The 23,882-nt window shown below is 37.1% G+C and overlaps 1 protein-coding gene across 3 annotated transcripts in view; it reads left to right on the plus strand.

The window, feature by feature from the left end:
• Positions 1 to 23,882, plus strand: part of LOC150100765 (afadin- and alpha-actinin-binding protein-like) — a 187,217-nt gene that overhangs the window by 41,348 nt on the left and 121,987 nt on the right. For all 3 annotated transcript variants that reach the window (XM_090401952.1, XM_090401951.1, XM_090401954.1), the window contains one exon: positions 2,158 to 2,296. In XM_090401952.1, coding sequence (XP_090258078.1) covers positions 2,158 to 2,296 — 139 coding nt within the window. The remainder of the gene's footprint in view (positions 1 to 2,157; positions 2,297 to 23,882) is intronic.

Below are 23,882 nucleotides of genomic sequence, written 5' to 3' on the forward strand. Positions count from 1 at the left end.
CTTCTGCTACTTCCATTCTTTTTCCATACTTATGTTGATGAACTCTGCTGTTGTAGAGTTGAGGTTTGTTTTAATAACTAACTTTTTGCTGTTTGCCCTGGTTCCCTGACAAACACAATTGCATTGTTGTTTAATTGGGTGATGCCTAGTTTTCATAAAATTCTATCATTCTGTACCATTGTTTTATTTTGGTTTAAGTCCATAAGAAGAAAAGTCCACTAAATCCAAAATTGTCAGCCTGTCCTCATTCATTTATTATCTAGGTAGATGCCTGTTAACAGAATACACTACAAGGTGAGAATTTGATATTAAATCAGAAGCCCTTGTTTGTTCTCTGCACTCATTAAAAGGCTATGTAGAAGTCACCTCCCAGTTATCCAGTTTTGATCCTTAAACACATCCTAGAGTTGATGTTCATTTTTAAAATTATTTCTACAAAAACATGTATCTGTGACAATTAAATTATATAATCTTAGACAGATTCACCTTATCTTTAGACCCTTAAGTCCTATGCTTGACATTGCTATTATAAAGCATAGCTTTTATCTCTTATGTTTCAGGTGTGTCTAGACTTAGTTGAATGTTAAGGAAGTATCACGTTATGTTGATCACTAATCGACTCTTTCTGTTATCTATCTGGAATTTATCTGATTTTATGTGAATATTTTGTTGCATTTTGGCCCAACTGGTCCACCATCCCAAATATGTGAACAATATTCAGGTTGGTTGGATTTGAGATTTCTAAGGTATCAAGAGTTTAGAGTAGTAGAGAATTAATGTTTTTTTAAAAAAAAAAAAAAAATAGGAAGAATCTCTTATGTTTTGAGTTCAACACAACAGTTATGTTGCCATTGTCAGTTTGTGAAATGTTAACATTTTTGTTATTATGTAGCCTACAAAGATATGGTGGTTGTGAACCATGAATCATTTTGGTGACGAAGTGTAATTTATTTCTATCCTAATAGGAGAGATAGAGATATATTACATTCAATATTGTGTAGAAAATCTAAATAAGGAAACATTTTGGAACATTCACAAATTTGAGGGCTTGAGCTAAATGAGATTGAAACACCTATACTCATAATCTGCAGAGATCCAAACAATAGAACAGCTGAATAAACTGTAATGTAAATAATGTAATCTTCTTTGATCCAGATATTGTTCAGAGGTTTAGAATCTATCTTGCAAGACTAACCAGGGTTTATGGTTATCCTATTCACAAGCCTGGATATCCTCTGTGACTGATTATTGACTCTATAGAAAGTTCTACTTGAAAATTTTTCAGATTTCCTTACTCCTTTTCTCTACTTATAAAAAAAAAAATATCTCTGATTTTATTTCAAACATTAGAGATTCGGCTCTTACAATTTAATGGTTTAGTTTTGACTGTTTGCCCACATTCCAGTAAATGACACCTTAGAACTTTTATCTTCTAAATTTCCATCAGACATTGTGAACGTCTTGAAGTTGATCATAAACTCTTGATAGTTCAGCTACACTGGAAGTTTTACAGACTAATTTGAAGAAACTGGATGGACTTGCTTATTTCCCCAACTCTGGTAAGGTTTTATTTTGGAACATCTCAAAGAAAAAATCTCTACTTTTGATTGAAAACCTTCACTTTAGTTTCATTACATGAAAGACATTTTTGCAATCTTGAATAAATCATGTTAAAAATAATTTTAATTTAAGTTTTTAATTTTTTTTAATTTGATGTCCTCATGGCTACAATCTACAGGTGACTCAAAAGTATTCATTGAAACAAAATGTATGTTCCGAGTGAATAATTTTTTCTTTAATAAACTACTATGGATTCTCTATAAGTGAAAGTTAAGTGTGTGTGTGATTTGCTTTTGGAAATAATGACTCATACTTAATCGGTCTATAGATTTTTTTTACTCCCTTTCTATGGTCTGATATTTTATCACTGTTGAATTTTAGCTTATTCTCAGACCATACTCACAGGACTACTCTTTCTAATCACAAATAAGCAAAATATGCAGTTAAACTATTGTGCTCATAGCACTCAGTCTTACACAGAGATGGAATTTATTTATGTTTTCCTCAGTTTTGTGATATGAAAAAAATCTACAGACAGTGTTATAAACAATTTATGACTTTAATTTTTATTTATTTTTAATTTTTTTATATACTTAGGTAAAGAAGCTTACTTCTATTATGCAGCAAAGACATGTACAGTATCATCATGAACTTCGAAAGAAAGAAAAAGAAATCGCTCAAATTAAAGATCGGCTGTATCAGTCACTCAGTGAAAAAAGTCTTGATAAGAAGTGTGGTAAGGTTACAGTTTAAACATAAACTCGTTTAGAGTAAACTTGTTTTAACTTGTTTAAAGTCACTTGAAGGTCAAAGCTAGATAACTGTGAGTAGACTACTGCATAGCTGTTTAAGGAATGGAACTGACCAGGCCTTCTTATGTTGACATATCAATGAATAAGTGGAACTGGCAGAAGAATTACAAAGTAGACATAATTGATGTTACCAAAACAAAAGATAAAAACAAGTGAGATTTTTCTGAATAACATATATAAAATGTTATATTCAGGTAACAATGATGGGAAAGGAAGGTAGTAGCTATGGTACTCAAACCTAAATAAAAGGATAATCTTTTCCAATGGAGATAACATCATAATAAGGAATTGGAGATTGAGATGTTTTGCATGTGTTCCCACAGAAGGTTCAATCAAGAAAGGTAATTAAGGAATGGAACTGACCAGGATTGCTGACCTAATACCCAGTCCTCATATTTGCATGTGATGCACTCCATTAATAGATAATTGCCTGCATGCTGAACAAATGAGGATGCATTGGAAATTTGTGATTTAGTACAGGGCTATCCAGCCTTAGATAATCCGAGGGCCGCATTAGAAAAAAAAATTATTTGAGGGCCACATCACAATGTATATACAGTAATTTGGCGAGCAGTAGTGACTCAACCTCAAAAGCTGAACAAACGAACAACACTAATTGCACATTAATCGCATGCTTGCATTCCCCATGAGGGCCTGTAGCATGCGCGTTGGAACAAAACATGGGCATATAGTGATGTAAAAACACCAGATAAGATTTATCAACATCGAGACTATCGATTAGTGATAGTAAAAAATAAAATATCTAATACGCATTCTATTCAAATTGTTTTTATTTTTTCGCTCGTGAAAATCAAAACCCACAGGTGGGCCGCACAAAATGGCACTGCAGGCCGCATGCGGTCCACTGGCAATGCTTTGGGCAGCCCTGATTTAGTATATAATAATGATAATGGAAAGCTGATAATAATGAATGGAGGAATTGTTTGAATCGTTAGAGACAGCAACTGACATTAAAGAAAAAGTTGATCTTTTGGAGGTCTAAACAGTAAAGTATGATATAAATACCAGACATATAGAAATGGTTGGGGAAAATTTGAAGAAAAACAAAGCTGATAATAATGGTAAGTATCTGCTAGATTTCTGTTTAAGACTTGACTAGTCATTAATAACACCATGTGCCAACATAAAAATGTGCACAAATTATATATAGAGAGAGAGAAGACACAAGAAAGAAAAGCCTTATGATGCTTCAGGGGATTTGAACTAGGAAATGATCACCATTTACTTTTGAACAGGATAAAAATGAATTTCACATTGAAAAAAAAAAATGTTATTTACATTATTATTATGATTCAAGATAAAAACAGTTTGAAAACAAGAACCAATCAAAACCTAAGATTAATGTGCAGTTTTGCTATCAGGTCTAATGCCACTTTCCTTTATAATGTTGAACCATGTAGATGATGAACAGCAGTGTTGCACTTTTGTCTTACACAAGATAAGACGAGTGCACATCAGACCATCTTCTTGTCCTTCAATTCTAACTTACCACTCAAATATAAGCTATATATTGCTCAATGTAATGCTTAGTTTACACCATATAATTATAGCAATTTTGAACAACTTTTTTCTTGGTATCTGTCGTATGCATTTTACAGATCTACAAAACTTAAATATAGATCCTTGTTATGTGTGATTTCCTAACTACTTGCATTTAAGTGATATTCTCATCCTGACAACCTCTATTTTTACTGAACTCAGATTGTTCTCTTGGTATCCCTGCCAAAACTTTTCTTAGCTTCTTAAGTATGCCTGTATAAATCTTACCTAGAACACTTACCAGTGATATTCCTCTGTCATTCTCACATTCAGTTTTATTTCTGTTATAGATGAATACCTTCGAAAGCTATACTGTAATCATTCAGAATTCGACTTTCTAACAATGCCTTCTGAATTATGTAGTGGCCACTGTAAAGCTCTTATACCTCCATATTTGAGCATTTCATGTCTGCTTCAGCTGCCTTTTTGCATGCAGGTTTAATTACGTTTCTTTCCTATATTTCTCTGTATTCTCTCAGAGCACATACTGACTTACATGCCAAGAACTTTTGATATGCTTTCTTCTTTCCTTAACTGTCTCTTTAACAACCTGCATACCCATAGAGTTCTGATTTTTCTATCCTTGCAAACATCACCACATATTTTCTAGTTGAATAAATCAATATTTTGTTCTCGTAGAAAGGCTTAGACGTTGGTTATACATGCTTACTAAATGACTTAAGGAAATACATTAAAATAAACTTTAATATATTTCCAATATTTCGGCAATGTCACGTTGCCATCTTCAAAAGGAACTTACAATAAAAATACGTGCACGCAGGCACTAAACACAATAAATGAGAATGAAGCGAGGTAGCTATGGTTTTCCTAAAAGTCCTGATGGTGCCTCCTAGCAGGCTATGTAGGTATTCTTGGCCGTTGGGCTGAAGGTCTACTGATGTAAGCCTCCCAAATTTGGGGCAGTCTCGTGCAACCAAACTTGTTGAGGTTTGGCATGTTTCTGTAGGCTGAGGCTGATTCCATGAATATTCTGTGGCATTTATCCAGAGCATGGTCTGCAAGACCAGAGTGGCTATACTGGTGAAACCGAATGTAGTCCTTGTGTTCTGAAATTCTGATATTCGCTGTCCTGCATGTTTGGCCAAAGTAGAACAACTTACAGCTGCAAGGGACCTGGAATACACCAGGTAGGTCCAAGAGGAGTTGTTGGTCTTTAGTGGAGTGGATAAGGGATGTCAATTTTCTGTATGGTCTGTAACAAGAGGTCAAGTCATATTTTTTTAAGATTTTGGTAATTTTTTCAAGGTGCCTAGGATGTAGGGAATGGTGATGGATTTAGAGTAATCCTTGTTGTGAAGGGGAGGGGGAGTTGTGGTTTACTGGTTTCAATATTTTTTGAATTTTTTGGGTGGTAGCCATTGGCTGAGAAAGTGTTGAGGATGTGATTTAGTTCATTGGTTAGGGCATTGTCATTTGAACAGATTAGTTTAGCCCTGTTATATAGTGTCTTAACAACTCCATATTGTTGAGGAGGGATGGTGGGATTGTTGGTGAATGTATCTGCCTGTATGGGTGGGTTTTCTATAAACTGAGAAAACCAAGGTTCCATCAGGCTGGTGGGTGATTAGTGTGTCTAGGAAAGGGAGGCTGTTGTTTTCCTCTTTTTCTAGGGTGAACTTGGTTCTGGGGTGTTGGTTGTTTAAGTGTGTTAGGAAGGAGAGGAGCGTATCAGAGCCATGTGGCCAAATAGCGAACACATCATCTAGCGAAGCCATTGGTTGGTTTTTGTGGGGCAGAGTATGGGGGAGGCTTACATCAGTAGACCTTCAGTCCAACGGCCAAGAATACCTACATAGTTCGCTAGGGGGCATCATCAGGACTTTTAGGAAAACCGTAGCTACCTCACTTCGTTCTCATTTATTGTGTTTAGTGCCTGCGTGCATGTATCTTTATTGTAAGTTCCTTTTGAATATGGCAACGTGACATTGCTGAAATATCGGAAATATATTAAAGTTTATTTTAATGTATATATTCTATTGTATGTTGTAATTTCCTTAAGTCATTTAGTAAGCAATATTTTATTCATGGTTTGTCTCTAACTCTCCAAGGTTTGGTTCTTGTTTTCAAACTTTCATTTTTTTTTTCCTGAATATTTCCGTAGTTTGTACACTGCAGACACTAGCAAACAGGAGAAAGAGGGTTGATATGATTGAGACTTGCATACTTTTAAAAGGGTCATACAGTATTTCAGTTTTTTTTTCCATGGACGGTGGGGAAAGGACAAGAGGGCATCCTTGGAAGCTGAGAATGAAGAGTAACTATGCTTATTCATTCTTCAGTGCAAACAATGTCGAGTTCCTCTTTTAATATCTTCTTTTTTAATATGATTCTGCCAGTGATGCCATCTGTTCACTTCCCTAATTTTTCTCAGAACCCTCAAATCTGTGTCTTTAATCTTTGATCAAGTGCTTTATTGCTAACTGAATTCTTAGATCCATACCTTAAAACTGGTTTGAACATTGGCTTGTATACTTCTGGTTTGATGTTTTGGCTAATTTTTCTCCTATTTCATAAATATTTATTCAGCTGTCTACCCACCATACCAGCTTCGCTTGTTTTGTTGTATCTTTTCAAATTTATCTTTACTGAAAACTGTGCCTAAATAGCTGAAATGTTTTACTTGTTCTATATGCTTACCATTCAGGATGCAGTTGACGTGTTCAATGCTTCTGCCTATTTTCATTGTCTCTGTCTTTTTAATGCTGATTTTCATACCACAGTTATTCAATTTGGTCAAGGAATCCTGCAGGCTTGTTCTGGATTTATTTAGGAGTATAGCATTATCTACATAAAGTCAAGAGCTGAGATTAACATCACCAAATTTGATACCTAGTTTAATATCACTTCATAATGCGATACATTCAGATGATGAATAACATTTGAGATAATGTACACCCTTGTCACATACCTGACTTAACATCAAACCATCTTCCTGTACCTCCTTCAGTTCTAACTGCTGATTTACAATTCAAATAGAAAGTATGTATTGCTTGATATAATGTCCCATTTACGCCATATAACTGGAGTGTTTTGAACAGCTTTCCTCTTGGCATCTTGTCACATATCTTTTGCAGATATGCAAAACTTAAATACAGATCCATGTTATATTCCCATGATTTCTCAACTATTTTGTCTTAAGGTGAAAATCTGATCCAGATATCCTCTTTGGTCTGAACCCAGCTTGTCTTCTTGAAGCTTCTCCTCCATATTTTCTTAGCTGCTTCTCAAGAATACCTGCATAAACCTTACCAGGAATATTCAGTAGAGAAATTCCTCTGTAATTCTCACATTCAGCTTTATTCCTTTTTTTTTTAATAGATGGGTACTACGAGCGCTCTACTCCAATCATTTGGAATTCGATCCTTTGACCAGGCCTTCTGTAGTGTAGTGACTATAAATTTTTATACCTCCATATTTTAGCATGTCTGGTTGAATATCATCTACTCCAGCTGCCTCCTTTCCACATTTCAGGTTTGTGATAGCTTGTTCTACTTCAAGTACAGATATATATTCCAGATGGCATTCCTGTTGAGTGTTTTCTATCACCATCCTGTCACTGCTTGTTTCATTTAGCAATCTTTCAAAGTAATTACTTCATATATCAAGAATATCTTTCTTTTTAGTTTTTATTTCTCTCTAATTCCTTTTATAATACTCTTTCCTTGATTTCTGAGCTTTTTCAATATCCTCCAGAATATTTTACCACCCTCCTGATATTTATTTTTTATGTTCTTACCAGAGTCATCCCATGACTTTTGTTTAGCTAATTTTACACAGTGCTTTGCTTTCTTATGTTTCTGTAAAAATGTAATATCCATTTTTATCCTGCTTAACACTAAGTAATGGTCACTTCCAATTTCATATCCTCTGTACACTCTTGTATCTTGATCCAGCATGATGATATCACTATCAACATTGACATAGTCAATGAGGCTTTTCATATCCTGAGTAGAGATCCAGGAAATATATACTGTTATTATTAGCTTTGCCCTGTTTTTCAGAATTTTCCCCAAATGCTCCTATATGCCTGGTGGAATTCATTTCCTATTGTGCTGTTTAGATCTCCAACAAGGACCACTTTTTTCACTTTCTTTATGTCACCTGCCTGTTCTAATGACCAGAAAAATTCTTCTTATTCTTCTTCCATAGAACCCTCTGTGGGACCATATGCACATCTAAGACATTATCTTTTTCCCTATTTTGCAGTGTTCCCACATCACTACTTGAAATTGTTTCAATCAAGTTGTTTATCTTCATGAATGCTATCACATTCAACACCAAAGCTACTCCTCCCTTTTCTTGATCATTATTGCCTGAATGTAACATCCTATCTTATTATTTAAGATCTCACCTGTTTTTGTCTTCTTTGTCTAAAGTAATGCCAATTATGTCCACATGGTACTTTTCCAATTCTTCTACAAGTTTGATTTCCTTTTCATTAATATCCTTCATATTGATGGTTCCTATCCTGATTTCTTCTGATGTTGGGTTTATTCTTCTTCTAGATATTGACTTCGAGCTTCTTTCAGTAGCTGACTTTTCACTGTTTGCCCTAATTCCCTGACAAAAACAGCAGAGGCCTTTTTGAACCAGGCGACTCCCTAGCCAGCATAAATCTTATGTTGTACCATCATGCACTTGTGGTTTAAGCCAATAGAGAGTACAGTTTGATTGGCTAAGCCTCAAATTTCCAGTCCATCATTTGTTCAGTATCTAGGTACCTAGTAGGTACCTTAACAGGGTGCACCACATGAAGGTGAGGATTGGACATTAGTTTAGAAGCCCCACTCGGTTCTCTGCATTCCTAAAAGGCAATGTGGAGATCTCCTCCCAGATGATATTTGTCCCATTATAATATTTGAGGACTCCAGAAATAAAACTAGGGTGCTTAATGGTCAAAGCTGTATAACTGAGAGGAGACCTCCACATAGCCTTTAAAGGAATGCAGAGAACCGACCAGGGCTTCTGATCTAATGTCCAATCCTCACCTTCTTGTGGTGCACCCTGTTGGGTATCTACTTGGATACTGAACGAACAAGGATGGACTGGCAATTTGGGATTTAGCTGATCCAATTGTATTCTTATTGGTTAAACCAAAATAAAAAATGATGGTACAACATGATAAAATTTCATGCCGGCTGGGGCGTCCCCCGGTTAAACAAGACCCCCGTTGTTTTCGCCAAGGAACCAGGGTGAACAGCAAAAAGTCAGCTACTGGAACAAATCTGAAAACACACCCCAACTCAACATCACCAGAGTTAAAGATCGGTATTATCAACATAAGAAGCCTGAATGGCAAAGAAATGGAGATAGCTAAGGAATTAGATAAGTACCAGATCGACATAATATGGGTGACTGAAACAAAAAAGGCAAAAACTGGTGAGATCTTTCTGAGCAATAAATACAAAATGTTATATTCAGGCAATGACAATCAAGGAAAAGGAGGAGTAGCACATAGTATTCAACACAAAATACGAGGCTAATCTTCTTGAATGGCAGTCAGTCTCAAGTAGAGTGATGTGGGCAAATATGAGAATGGGGAATTGGACAATAAGGCTTATTTGTGCCTATGGTCTCACAGAAGGTTCTACTAAGGTAGAAGTGGATGAATTTTTTGATGCTTTAGAAAAAGCAACTGACACAATGAAAAGGGAAAAGTTGGTCCTTGTTGGGGATCTAAATAGCAGAGTAGGAAATGATTGTGAGACATACAAAAAATATTTTGGAAAAATTTGGAGAAAAGAGCAAAGCTAATAATAATGACAAATATCTGTTGGAATTCTGCTCAGGACATGGACTGGTTATTACTAACACCATGTTCGAACATAAAAATGTGCACAAATTCACATGGAGAGAAGAGGCAAGGGATAAGAAAAGTCTCATTGACTATGTTATTGTTGATAGTGATGTTTTCTCCCTGGTGCAGGACACCAGAGTGTACAGAGAATTTGAAATAGTTTTGAGCAGGATAAAATTGAATTTCATATTGAAAAGAATAACATGTAAGAAAGTTTTAAAGCGAATAAAAGTTGAGCAGCTCTCAGATGTGAACCGTAGACTAAAATACACAAAGATTATTGAATAAAAAATGAAATTGTTTGAGAACAGGAATCAAACCTTGGCGAATCAGGGCTTTCTTCAAACCTTGAAGAAAGCCCTGATTGATTCAGCTAGAGAGGCATGTGGTGAAGTTGTCTGCAAGGATAGAAAAATTAGAACTCCATGGTGGACACAGGAAGTTAAAGAGGCAGTGAAGGGAGAGAAGATAGCATATCAAATAAGTCAGCTTGTGCTCTTAGAGAATACAAAGACAAATGTAAAAATGCTAAACACTATGTAAAACTAGCTAAACAAAAGTCATGGGAGGACTTTGGCAAGAAGATAGAAAATAAATATCGAGAAGGTGGCAAAATATTCTGGAGGTTGAAGAAGCTTAGGAATGGAGAAAAGAGTGCTGTAAAAGGAGCAAGAGATGATAAAGGTGACATGAAAACCGAAGAAAAAGATATCCTTGAAGTATGGAGTAATTATTTTTTTTCTTTTAGGCTTGCACGGTGATCCGAATGTATTTTTGGAAATTATGGAGACAACTACCGTGTTTGAATAAAAACTTTAGTTTACTATTACTAAAATTTTACAATTCGACGTTTCGACCTTTATGTCAAGGTCATCTTCTGGAGCGTACAAATATACACAGGAAACAAGCTATACTACAATCATACTGGTTCGTTAAAGACACTGACTAACTGCTACCACAATTGTTGGCCTGACCTCTGGTGATCTATCCTTCACGGTCTACCGAAAACCGACACGCACGGGCCAATACATACATGCGAATTCATATCACCACCCAGCACAAAAATATGGAGTCATAAACATCCTTAAAAACAGAGCCACAACTATTTGCTCTAACCAGCAAGCCCTAAAACAAGAACTAAAAATCATTAGTGACACATTCATAAACAATGGCTATAACAAAAATACTGTCAATAAAATACTCTATAAAACCACAACAAAAACAAATCTAGACTACAGTAAAACCATAGCCATCCCATACATTAAAGGGTTATCGGAAAAAATCAACAGAATCCTACAACATTATAACCTCAATGCCACCTTTAAACCACCCACTAAACTTAAAACCATATTCAGCTCCTCAAAGGATCCTCTCCTCCCATTAGCACATCCTGGAGTCTATTGCATCCGCTGCACCTGTAACTTACCGTACATTGGTGAAACAGGACGGACAATCCCTATACGCAAAAAAGAACACATTAGACACATTAAATATAACCATTATGGTGAAGCAGGCCTCTCAGACCACGCACTCAACACCTTACACCAAATCAACTGGAAAAGCACCTGCTCCTTACACCGCACAAAAACATGGTACGAAAGAAAATTTAAAGAATCCTGCGAAATCCTGATAAACCACCCAAATATCAACAATAAAGATGGTATGAAAATTCCAAGGATCTGGATGGCACACATTCAGCCAACCTAATTTGAAAGATTCAACATAAGTCAGGACTCTAGCCAATATGCTATTATTAGAAACCATTCCACCACTCCAACTGGCTGGAATGATGTTAATATATGTATATAGTAGACAACACAAATAATAGGACTTTAGCGTTGATGTATAATTTTTTTTTTTTTTTTTTCACCAGAGGTCAGGCCAACAATTGTGGTAGCGGTTAGTCAGTGTCTTTAACGAACCAGTATGATTGTAGTATAGCTTGTTTCCTGTGTATATTTGTACGCTCCAGAAGATGACTTTGACATAAAGGTCGAAACGTCGAATTGTAAAATTTTAGTAATAGTAAACTAAAGTTTTTATTCAAACACGGTACTTGTCTCCATAATTTCCAAAAATGCATATGGAGTAATTACATTGAAAAATTGCTAAATGAAACAAGTAGTGATGAGAGCACAGTGATAAAAAAAACACTGACCAGGCATGCAGTCAGAAATACATATCCATACTTGAAGTAGAAAAAGCCATCAAAGGCTTGAAATGTGGAAAGGCAGCAGGAGTAGATGATATTCGACCAGAAATGCTGAAGTATGGTGGTATAAAAGTCTTACAGTGGCTGCACTGCATATTTCAGAAAGCCTGGACAGAGGGACGAATTCCTGATGATTGGAGTAGAGATCTCATAGTAACCATATATAAAAAGGGAAATAAAACTGAATGTGAGAATTACAGAGGTATTTCCCTACTGAGTGTTCCTGGCAAGATCTATGCAAGTATACTTGAGAAATGGTTGAGAAGAATTTTGGAAGGAAAGCTTGGTGAAGAACAAGCTGGATTCAGGCCAAATAGAGGCTGTAAAGATCAGATCTTCACTTTACGACAAATAGTCGAGAAAGCATGGGAATATAACAAAGATCTATATTTAAGTTTTGTCGATTTGGAAAAGGCATGTGACAAAGTGCCAAGAGAGAAGCTATTCAATACGCTAAAGTTATATGGTGTCAATGGGGCATTATATCAAGCAATACTTAGTCTTTATTTGAGTTGTAAGTCAGCAGTTAGAATTGAAGGAAGTCCGGGAAGATGGTTTAATGTTAAATCTGGTGTGAGACAAGGTTGTACATTATCCCCTCTGTTATTCATTATCTATATGGATCACATTATGAAGGAAAGTGGTATTAAACATGATATCAAAATTGGAGATGTTAATGTTAGCTCTTTGCTTTATGCGGATGATGTTATACTTCTAAATAAATCCGCTACAAATCTGCAAGATTCTCTGACTAAATTGAATAACTGTTGTAATAGACATTGTATGAAGGTCAGCAATAAAAAGACAAAGACAATGAAAATAGGCAGAATTACTGAAAATGTCAACTGTGTTGTGAATGGAGAACCTGTGGAACAAGTAAAACATTTCAGCTACTTAGACATGATTTTTAGTGAAGATGGTACATTAAATATAGAAATAGAAAACAGAATCAGCAAAGCTAGTATGGTGGGAAGTCAATTGAATAAATTCATATGGAATAAAAGAGAAATTAGTCGGAACACTAAATTAGCTGTATATAAGAGTGTTCAAACCAGTTTTAACTTATGGATCTGAGAGCTGGGTCAGAAGTAAAACACTTGACCAAAGACTAGAGACTGCAGATATGAGAGTCCTGAGAAAGATTAGAGGCGTGAACAGATGGCATCAATGGCAATATCATATTAAAAATGAGGATATTAGGAAAGAACTTGACGTTGTCAGCATCCAGGAATGCGTTAGCAGAGATAATCTCAGGTGGTATGGTTCACTTAAATAGAATGGGAGAGGAAAGATTAGCAAAACAAGTGTTCTCTGCCAGGTTGGCAGGAAAACGACCCAGAGGAAGACCAAGATATAGGTGGATTGATACGGTACAAAGTGCCTTAGACGATAGGAATATAAGATCTGATAATGTTGGAGTCTTGACAAGTAACAGACTGATTTGGAGGAAAATTGTAGATAGGAAGTTAGTAATGATGTAAATTTTTCATGTAGTACTATCATATCTTGTACACCCCTTGAAGGTACATGGCAGGAATTTGATGATGATGAGAAATAAAACTTAAATCTACTAGCCAAAAAAAATTTTGCTATTCTAAAATATTAGTTGACTTTACTTAAATCTTGTTGTAGGTGATGTTTTAAAAAATTAAATGCTATGATGGCAAAACAAAATAATATATTCTTTAATTCTCACTATACATTACCCATAATTATACAGAAATATATGCTTTCCTTTAATGTGGGTTTAAAATGTATGCCACAGCAGGGCTCATTACATCTTAGTTTGTGTTTTCTTTTATTTTTCTTAATGAACAATAAATTTATATAAATTATCCATAAACAATAATTTAGGAAAGACAAAAAATAAAATTCACAAACATGGAAGTAGGTAGCACTTATTGTGGAGTCAGACTCGCTTTTCACAATGCACTATCGCATGATCAAATCTTTCACTTGTCTTTGCAAAACAGTTATATTTTTTAAATGACAGTATTAAAAAGCAATTTCATTATGTAAAAATGTTCAATTATTTAATTACACTAAACTAATTCATGTTGAGCTGTGAAAATAAGCTTAGGCCCACACTATGTTACAGTTGCACACCTACTTGAGGGGTAAAGTGTGGGAAGAATAAGATGTATTTACAGCATTTAATCAGACTGGAAATTTTTTGTGTTAATAATTCTAATTCTCTCCATTAAGGCAATGATGACATTATTGCCTGTGGCACACATACAAAAACAACAAACAAACTGCTAAACGTCTTCAGCTTGAACCATTTTCTTTGCCAGTTTCGTATGAATGAAAATAATGCTCAAGAATATAAGTCTTTTCTTCCAGCATCAATGCCATTGCTACAGCTAAATGTAATGGCATAGATGCTACACATACTCTTCTATTAATGTGCATGCAGTCGAACAGCATATCTCATGGCATGTGTACTGAAGGTGATATCAAAGTTTGGTACTTTTTTTTCCCCCACCATACTGTACATACATTTTATTTACTTATCTTCTTATATCTGTTAATACCTTATATAGATAACTATTTATTAATACCTTTAATGTATAAACAGATGACCAGACATGGAGGGGTGTGGTTGGGAGGAATGGAGCCCCTGACCTTAACGCGAATGGGTTGAAATTACTAACAGCTTGTCCATAATGAATACCTTCTTCCAGCACCGAGAAGTCCATAAGTATACCTGATACAGGGATACACTAGAACAAAGGTCTCTGATTGACTTCTTTATAGTCTTAACAGACCTATTTTCCTCAGTGTTGGACATTCGTGAGAGAAGAGGGGCAGAACTGTCAATTGACCACCACCTTGTGTGCACTCTACAGCTTCAGAAACCGGATGTTACAGTTGCACACCTACTTGAGGGGCTTAGGCCTACCACCAACGCTGGTAGGTCTAAGCAGCTATACCACGTGAAATGGGAGACATTGGAACATGAGGCTGTGAGGAAGAATTTTGCAGATGACATTTCCTCCAGGTTCAAAGAGATTCCTAAGCATGCTGCAGATGTTGAGGAGGAGTGGAAGCTGTTCAGAACAGCTGTCACTGCCTCTACACGCTCATGCTGTGGCAGGAAGTGGCTCGGCGTGGCAACGGGCAATGAGAAAAGGACACCTTGGTGGAACCAAGAAGTCCAAAAAACTGTCCAGGCAAAAAAAAGGGAGTCCTATCTAACATGGCTTAGGGTCAGGTCACCTGCGATGCGTTTGCAGTATGCTGAGGCACGAAAAGCTACTGCTGAGGCAGTAAAGACAACAAAGCAGAAGGCTTGGGAATCCTTTGGAGAAAGATTAGACTCATCCTATGCAAATGCAAACAAAATATTCTGGCAGACCATCCGCCACCTTCGAGGGAGGAAATCATGCACAGCAAGGGCAATTAAGGCCTCTGATGGTGCACTTTTAACAACTGAGAAGGGAATACATTGAGAGCCTTCTTAACCCGGGTGGCCCAGCAGTTGTGGACATCCAAGAGGTGCAGATCAGAGCAATGACTTGTCTCACAGCAGAAGAGGTCCATTTAGCAATAAAATTGCTAAAATCGGGCATGGCTGCTGGCGATGATGAAATTCAACCCAAAATGCTAAAAGCCATAAATCGAGATGGTGTTCTCTGGCTGACTCGAGTGTGTCAGGCTGCTTGGATATCTAGGCGAGCACAAAAGCATTGGCAGACAGGCATAATAATAACAAGAAGGGAGGGAAGGATTCTTCAAGAAGGGAGACCAGAAGGATTGCAGTAACTATCGTGGCGTCTTTCTGCTCAGCTTGCCTGGAAAAGTGTATGCTAAGTGCTTGGAAAGACGGTGCAGGAGCATAGTTAAGTCAAAGTTCCAGGAAGAACAATGTGGTTTTCGTGCTGGTAAAAGCACAACTGACCAAATCTTCACTTTAAGGCAAGTCTTTGAGAAATCTTGGGAATATGCCAAGAATGTCTACACATGTTTTGTGGACTTGGAGAAGGCATATGACAGGCTTCCTCGGGATAAGCTTTGGCAAGTAGTACAGGAGTATGGAGTGGATGGCCAACTATTTGCTGCCATCAAGTCCCTGTATGAATGCCCAGAGTTTTGTGTCAGGGTAAACAGTACAAAGTCTGAACCTTTCACAGTCTCCGTTGGCCTCCGCCAAGGTGTGTTCTGTCACCTCTCCTTTTCATAATATTTATGGACTGGATTGATAGGCACAGCCGAGGCAGTGAGTGTGTCAGAATTGGAAGATGTAGCATTGGACATCTGCTTTTTGCAGATGACCTAGTTCTGCTTAGCTCTTCCACGGATGACCTCCAGCAGACCCTGGATAGGTTTGTAGCTGTTTGTGCAGATGCCAGAATGAAGATCAGTGTGACCAAAACTGAAACATTTGTGGTCTCAAGACAACCATCCCAGTGCACTCTACATGTAAGTTGAGTCCCAATGAGGCAGGTGGAGAAGTTTAAATACCTTGGGTCCTTATTCATGAATGATGGAAAATGGGACATAGAGCTAGATACTTGAATTGGCTTAGCAAACTCAATATTGCAGGAGCTTGGCCGTTCGGTAGTATTGAAGCGGGAGTTAAGCCAGAAGGCAAAGCTGGCTGTCTTCAATACGGTCTATGTCCCCATCCTCACCTATGGTCATGAGAGTTGGGTAATGACTGAAAGAATGCGGACACGAATCCAAGCGCTGAAATGAGGTTCCTTCGAGGGGTTGCTGGGCTGACAAGACTCGACAGGGTCAGAAGCTCTGCAATTTGGGAAACCTTCAATACTCAACTGCTGCTTCTCCGTGTTGAGAGATCACAGTTACGTTGGTATGGGCACCTGGTCAGAATGTCACAAGAGAGGCTCCCTCAGCAGGCCCTCTTTGCCAAGCCAGAGGGTGGAAGGCCAAGGACTCGCTGGATAGATTATATCCAAAACCTTTGGTGGACACATTTTGGGAATCCCACCAGAACACCTGAGCTTGGTGGCAGAGGATCGTGACCATTAGAAGTTCCTCTTGCAGCTGTTGCCCCCCACAACCCAATTAGGAAAGGTGGGCCTTGAAGATGTATGTATGTATAAACATACATTTTACCTTATTTGCTAATTTATATCTTTTAAATATAACTATTTATTTAGTAATACCCTGCAGTCATTGTCATGACACAGAATAACCTTTGCTGTCCATGTGCCATAAAATCGCATTCAGTCATTCATGTAACTCCTACCTGATTAACTTACCTTAGGTATGCAATTTAATATTGCTTCCTCTGTATACCTCTTAACAATCTCCCATGCACTACTAACATCCTTCCCTTGGAGAGTTTTATGTCATGTTACAGCTTCAAGCTTCCTCCCAAGCTTGTCATAATAACCTGCCTTGTAGTTCCCATATTATACCCCCTCTTGACAGAATATTCCTCATGTTTTACAAACCCCCAAGTCAAGACCACGTGGTTACTTTCCCCAATCGTGGGCAGTGTGACCACCTTAATTATGGATAGCTCTTCTGATCCTATGACTAAATCCAGTACTCCTGCACCCAATCTCCCTCCATCACATGCTGTCTCAAATAATTATCTCGCAGTAGCTGTATAAATTCCATTTCCTTCCTGCTGTGTGATCTCTCTTTCTTCCAATCTATATCTCCATAGTTGAAGTCCCCATTATAATCACTTGACTTGCACTCGTACTAATTTGCTGATGCATATCTTCCAGATCATCCTCAGAACCCACTGGCTTATAGCAGCAACCAACCAATTTTGTCTTATTTGCCTTGATCTCACTCGAGGACTGCCTCAAGTGAACAACCACCTTCCTACCTATCATCAGCAGTACCCCCTCCTTCTTTATGTTTCCAAGTCAAATCACCTGAATCGACTAACCTGTTCAGTTTTTGGTCGAGAGACTAGATTTCCCACTTGTTGGTCATTCTCACACTCACTCGCCTCGTGGGTACCTTCACCTTATCCCTCCCCTAATTGCTTAAGTTTTCCTGAATTTGCTCAGTGAACAAAGCTCTCTAGACACCTAACATCAAAACCATTTAGATGTAGTTTGCCAGCATTGCACAAATCCTTCTTTCCGTCAAACTCGACTATAGGTCCACAAATCCTACATCATTCCTTCTGCACAACCTGCATATTGATTCATTTGTTATCACAGTGTGGCAGGAGACAATCTTCACATCTTGCCCTTCTTTTAGAAGAGCAAGATGTGACTCTCTCATAGAATACTTCTCACCTCTTAGATCATTAGTGCCAACCAAGATAATTAGCTCTTTCACCTTATCTTTGGCATGACTAACATCATTAATTTTTGTGCCAGGGAAACGTGATTTGTTATACTTTAAGTACTCCTCTGGTCATAGTCTCTGTACATAATTTTTTCCTTACCTTGTTTTTTCTCATGATCTTGATTTTTACTTCAGACCACCTTCTTTCTCATCTGAGCCCTGCTAATCTCTTGCTACTTCTGCAACTTTTTGATTTCATAATTTGTCCTGTGTAGAATAACATGCAATTGTGCCATATCCTTATTTAGGTCTGTTTTGTTTATCTGTAATTCAACTTGATCCATAGTTCGTCTGATTTTTGTGATACTTTTACTGAGAAAGTTTGTAGTAAGTTCTCTTTGTCGTAACAAAATAGTTAACCAACCTTGAAGCCAGCATCCTTTTTCAGAAAAGGCCCATTTCATAATCATTAAACACAAGTTTGGGAGGATAACTGCTTTACTCAGTGATGGCTTTCAGAGTTTCAGGAAATTCTTGAGGTGCCTTTTATATCAGCTTACTGCTTCTCCAGTGGTGGAGGTTACTGCACTTTTTTAAACCTGTCAAACCAAGTCCTGAATGTCTCTTGCCTTTTCCATTATTATGTAAATTTTGCATTGAATTATATATTTGGTTTAATCCTTTATCCAAGTGTAAGCAAAGTTTGCCCCTGAAGTATTTTCAGGACTGGGACAACACGTGGCAAAGGTAGTATGAGTTCGCATCATTTGCCTTAGTATCCCATAATGCAAAGCCCATCTCCTTGTGGACATGTATAATGCTGTGCATTAAGGGAAGGGTCACTACCCAGACTGGTTTCGACCTTTATTTGAGGTCTCATCAGTGGGAGCCAGACCCAGAGGTGGTGATACTAAGGTGGAAGTAATGGAGAAGTCATATTTTCATATGCCAGTTGTTAAAAGGTGTCACATCTTATTATTAAAATTCTCTGGATTAGAGATAAGTTGATGGAAGTTTTTTTCACTTGGCTATGCTACCAATTATATATTTGGTTTAATCCTTTATGCAAGTGTAAGCAAACAAGTGGGTCTGGCTCCCACTGATGAGACCTCAAAGGTCGAAACCGGTCTGCGCAGTGACCCTTCGCTTAATGCATTGCATTATACATCTCCTCAAGGAGATGTGCTTTGCATTAATGGATGCTAAGGGATGAGGTTAATGGATGAGAACTTATACCACCTTTGCCACAAGTTGCCCCAGTCCTGAAAATACCTCAGGCTCAAACTTTGTTTGCTTACACTTGGATAAAGGATTAAACCAAATATATAATTGGTAGCATAGCTAAGTGAAAAAACTTCCATCAAATTCTGCATTGAGTTTGATCATCCACCAAATATAAAGTTTTTTTTTTTTTTTTTTTTCAAGAATGTTACTTCTTGATTGGGTTACCTTTGTTGCTGAAAATTTCATCATCATCAAATTCCTGATATATACCCTCAAGGGGTGTACAGGATATGTATGATAGTGCTGAAAATTTTGAGGTCGCAATTGTAGAAGAACTTATTTTGTCTGCAATTTTCATAATTGTTCTTATGGTACACGTTACTAAGTTTAAAGAAGCCTTCTACATCCACTTGACATTCACTTTCTTCTAGCTGGTGAATGTCAACTGTCTTAACACTTGCAATTTTATATCCAGGGAAATGCTTTTTTCTTTGGATCTTTAATTTTTTGTCTGGTGGTAAGGCTTAAATTTGGGAAGCTATCATCCTCTGTACTTTACCTCAGCAGCCAAGGATGCCCAATTTAGCCCACTAGGTGGCACTATATAGGATTTTAGGCCTGGTCTCAGTTGACATGCTTTGTATTTCATGCTAAGTGCATCAAATTACTAAAGGTATTGATACATTGAGTATTATCATTTGAAGCTAAAGAATTCAGGAAATTAGGTACTGTGATCTTAGTGTTGAAGGCAATGAGTTAGGTAAATTACTATTTTTCCAAGTGTTTGGAAAAGCATGCTATAACAAAACAGCATTGAATGAAGTAGTATTAACCGGAGTCTTGGTGTGTCTAAGAGTGAGTGAGTGACATGTCTCATATGTCTCAAGCCTTAAATTGCTTTAGCATTTTCATAAATAACAGTCTTATGTCTGTACTCAATGAAATCCTTGACAGTAAACAGTCAGTCTACTGTCTTTGCAATATATATAAATCATCACATTCACTGTAACAGTCATATTGATATAATAATAATCTGCAGTACTTATAGGCCCTTAAGGCCTGTGGCCTAATTGACTTGCAAATTTGTGTTCTTCTGGGCAGTTTGGTTATGGGATAAAAACCTAACTTTCCAGGAGGAAACACCCTGCTGCCTCCATATGAGACACTAATTCACCTTCCATTTAAATCCCTTATAAAGATTCTTTATTAATTAAAGATACCAAGTAAGTTTATATAAATTTGGTTTTAATCCTATTTCCCAAGTAAATCCAAGTTTATATAAAATTACTTGGTATCTTTAATACATAATATACCCAAGTTAAAAAACTTTCTACGAAGATTCTTTGTTCTAGATAGGATCAAACCCAAGTCTTTCTGCCAGAGGACTTTGTCAAAACTGGCTGAATTATGGAAGCTCCCCACATTGATATGTAACCTTCCTTTTTATCAGCATAACATTTCTAAAGCTGTCCTTGTAACAGGAACATCTTTAGGAGCTTTACACAGTGATAGTTTATAATTAAATTCATGATTTAAACCAAATTTACTGTAGCCATGAATGGTTCATTTATTAATGTGATTAACAGATATCGGTCTTGTGATCATTATCATCAAATTCCTCATGTATCCTCAGTTGTATGGGATTACTATGATAGTACTACATAAAAAAATTTACATTGTTACTAATGTAATCATATTGTGATCATTATGTCTGAAAAAGATTAAGAACAGTGCATTGTACTTGATACTTCTTTGATTGTCAGCAATTATAATTAACTGTATTATTATTATTATTTTTTTTTTGGATTTATTAATAATAGAAATTCTTTGTAGCTTATTCTTCTCTATTGTAAACAAGTTGTATTTGCAATAGAACTTCATCTTTTCATGGCTTTTCTGTTTGTTGATTGCATCTTTACAGTTTTTGAGATCCAGGTGTGCATATTTTAATGACAGTGACTTCATAGTTAACATGACAGAGAAAAGCTTTAGGCTGAAGTTGATTCATGTACAGAAATATTGCTATCACTTCTCCCTGTATGCAGTCCACAGTTGTCTGCCCATGTTCATCCCTCAGTGCCTCAGGGCTTTGTTCTATCACCTATCCTCTTTCTCTTATACATAAATGACCTATTCTCAATCATCACCAATCTTATTTATAGCTTTGCCAACAACAACAATAGTCCATTTATCCTACTCCTTTGATAAACCATGTAGTTCTCAGACATCCATAACATCAAGGTCATCTGCAACCAGTACCGTAACCACTGATTTCCATACCTTCAGTGGGGCAAGGATAACCTGGTCACCTTCAGTGCCACCAAAAGCAGTCTTGCCTCTTCTCTCACAATAGGGATTTCAGCTCGTTTTCCTTATCCTCAGTAATACACACATCACCAGACTTGATCAGCTATCTCTTCTTTGACTGACATTTACCTCCACCTGTCCTGGCACCAACACATCACATCAAAAGAATACCTAAAACTAGGTATTCTTTTTGCACTCAAGAAGCTATCTTACACCCACCCAAATCTTAAATCTGCTCATCCATAGAATAGTGTACACACATTTGGGGCTGTGCACTTAAAACCTCCCAAAAAATTTCTTAATTCTGTCCATGACTGACTGATTTTCCCTTTCAGTCGTTTCTGACCATGGGTGGCTTTGTAGGCCTTGCCCACAAAGTATTCCTGGTGTGATTTTTACAGGGTAGTTCACCATTGCTTTCTCCAACCTCACCCTATTTTATCCATGCTTATGACTGACATATGGCTGGAACGTATCATGACTGTAATCCTTGTGTGTTCACGGGGACAGTTTGCCTGTTCTGAGGGATGAAAACTCAGTTTCCAGGTGGAAAAACCCCCTACCTCCGTATGAGATGGACTAACTCACCTTTAGTTGAAAGAGATCACATAAAGGTTCCTCACGTCACTGACAGGGATCAAACCCAGGTCTTTCCAACCAAAGGGCTTTGTCTATATTGACTGAGCTATGGAGGCTCAATGCTGTCCAAAGGACAGCAATTCATCTTATAGATGATCTTTCCCTCACAGGCTCACTTCAGCTCTGTCTCTTCTACAGGTACTTCCGTAGTCACTGCTCCAGTGAACTGGCAAACATCATCCCTCTATTTGTTGTTAGACCTGTTAAAACAAGAGCAGCAACTGTCCAACATTCCTTTTCAGTAGATCACAAACATGTCGAACCTGTTTCTCCTCTTCCTCATTTATTCCATCTATCTCTGTCCTCTAGGAATAGCCTTCCTCATGATGCATTTCCCAACAACATCAACTTACAGGTCTTTAAGAAAAATGTCAATAGATTTCTTCTTTCTCAATCTAATCTGCACCTCACATGGCCCTGATGTGTTATAGGTTCTTGTACCTCATATGTAAGATAAAAAGAAAATTACATTTAATATTTAGATTTTATTTTCATAAAATTCACATGATAACACAAGGAAAGGAGTGAATGATATTATTATTAATAAGAGGGAGACCTTCAGGCAGTCTGGAACTCATTGAGGGAGTCCATACTATTTGCACCACCTGTCATACCTGTTCTTGAATTCATTCCTGCTACTTGCACACACTACTCTATGAGAGAAAAAGCTGACCCTAATCCCCTTCTTGACAACATTCTCAACTTCCATGGATTACCTCACATCCTTTCCCCACCCTCTATAAAATGAAAAATTCCAGCTACTGAAATTCTTCTGTATAATCTTTCAGAAGTTTGTAAGTCAATATCTCCCCTTTTTCTCTTATTTGCTAGTGTCTGCAGCCTACAAATTCTCAATCTGTCTTTATAATCTGTATTTCACAATCCTGATATCATTTTTGACACTGTCTTTTGCACTCTCTCCACTGTATCAGAATCACTACAGAAACCAGGAGACCAGACCTGCTTGCATAGTCCAAGTGAGGTCTTATCAAGGCCTTATATAGAGGCAAAATGACGTCCTTAGGTTTACATGTCAAGGTTCGTTTCAGCCTTGCCATTGTTATCAGAGTTGTGTTTACAAATTTTGCTAATATGACCCTTGAACTTAGACTTCCCATCTACTAAACCTTCAACATCTCTAGTCTCATCAATTTCTTCAAGCATAATCTCACCAATATAATATGACATTGGATATCTAATCACACCAAAGTGCATGACTTACATTGAAATTACAGCATTTTCACATGCCTATAATTCCAGCCTATTCAAATCATTACAAGTACTGCATATCAGCAGCATGCCTGATTAACCTACCTATCTTTGCATCATCAACAAATAGCTGTGTCATATGTCAAATCCTTCCCAATGTCATTAATGAACAGATTGAATAACAATGGATTAACTTTTTTTTTTTTTTTTAACCTCTTCATCAACATGAGTTTCCTCATACAGTGAAGAGGTAGCAGTTAGTTCAATATTGCATATACCAAGTTGATAGCTTTTAGCAAAATGGCTACTCATTAGGGTG

This window comes from Typopeltis vanoorti, chromosome 12, assembly GCF_054136105.1.
Source record: "Typopeltis vanoorti isolate ZY-2024b chromosome 12, IOZ_Tvanoo_1.0, whole genome shotgun sequence".
NCBI classification, from domain to species: Eukaryota; Metazoa; Arthropoda; class Arachnida; order Uropygi; family Thelyphonidae; genus Typopeltis; species Typopeltis vanoorti.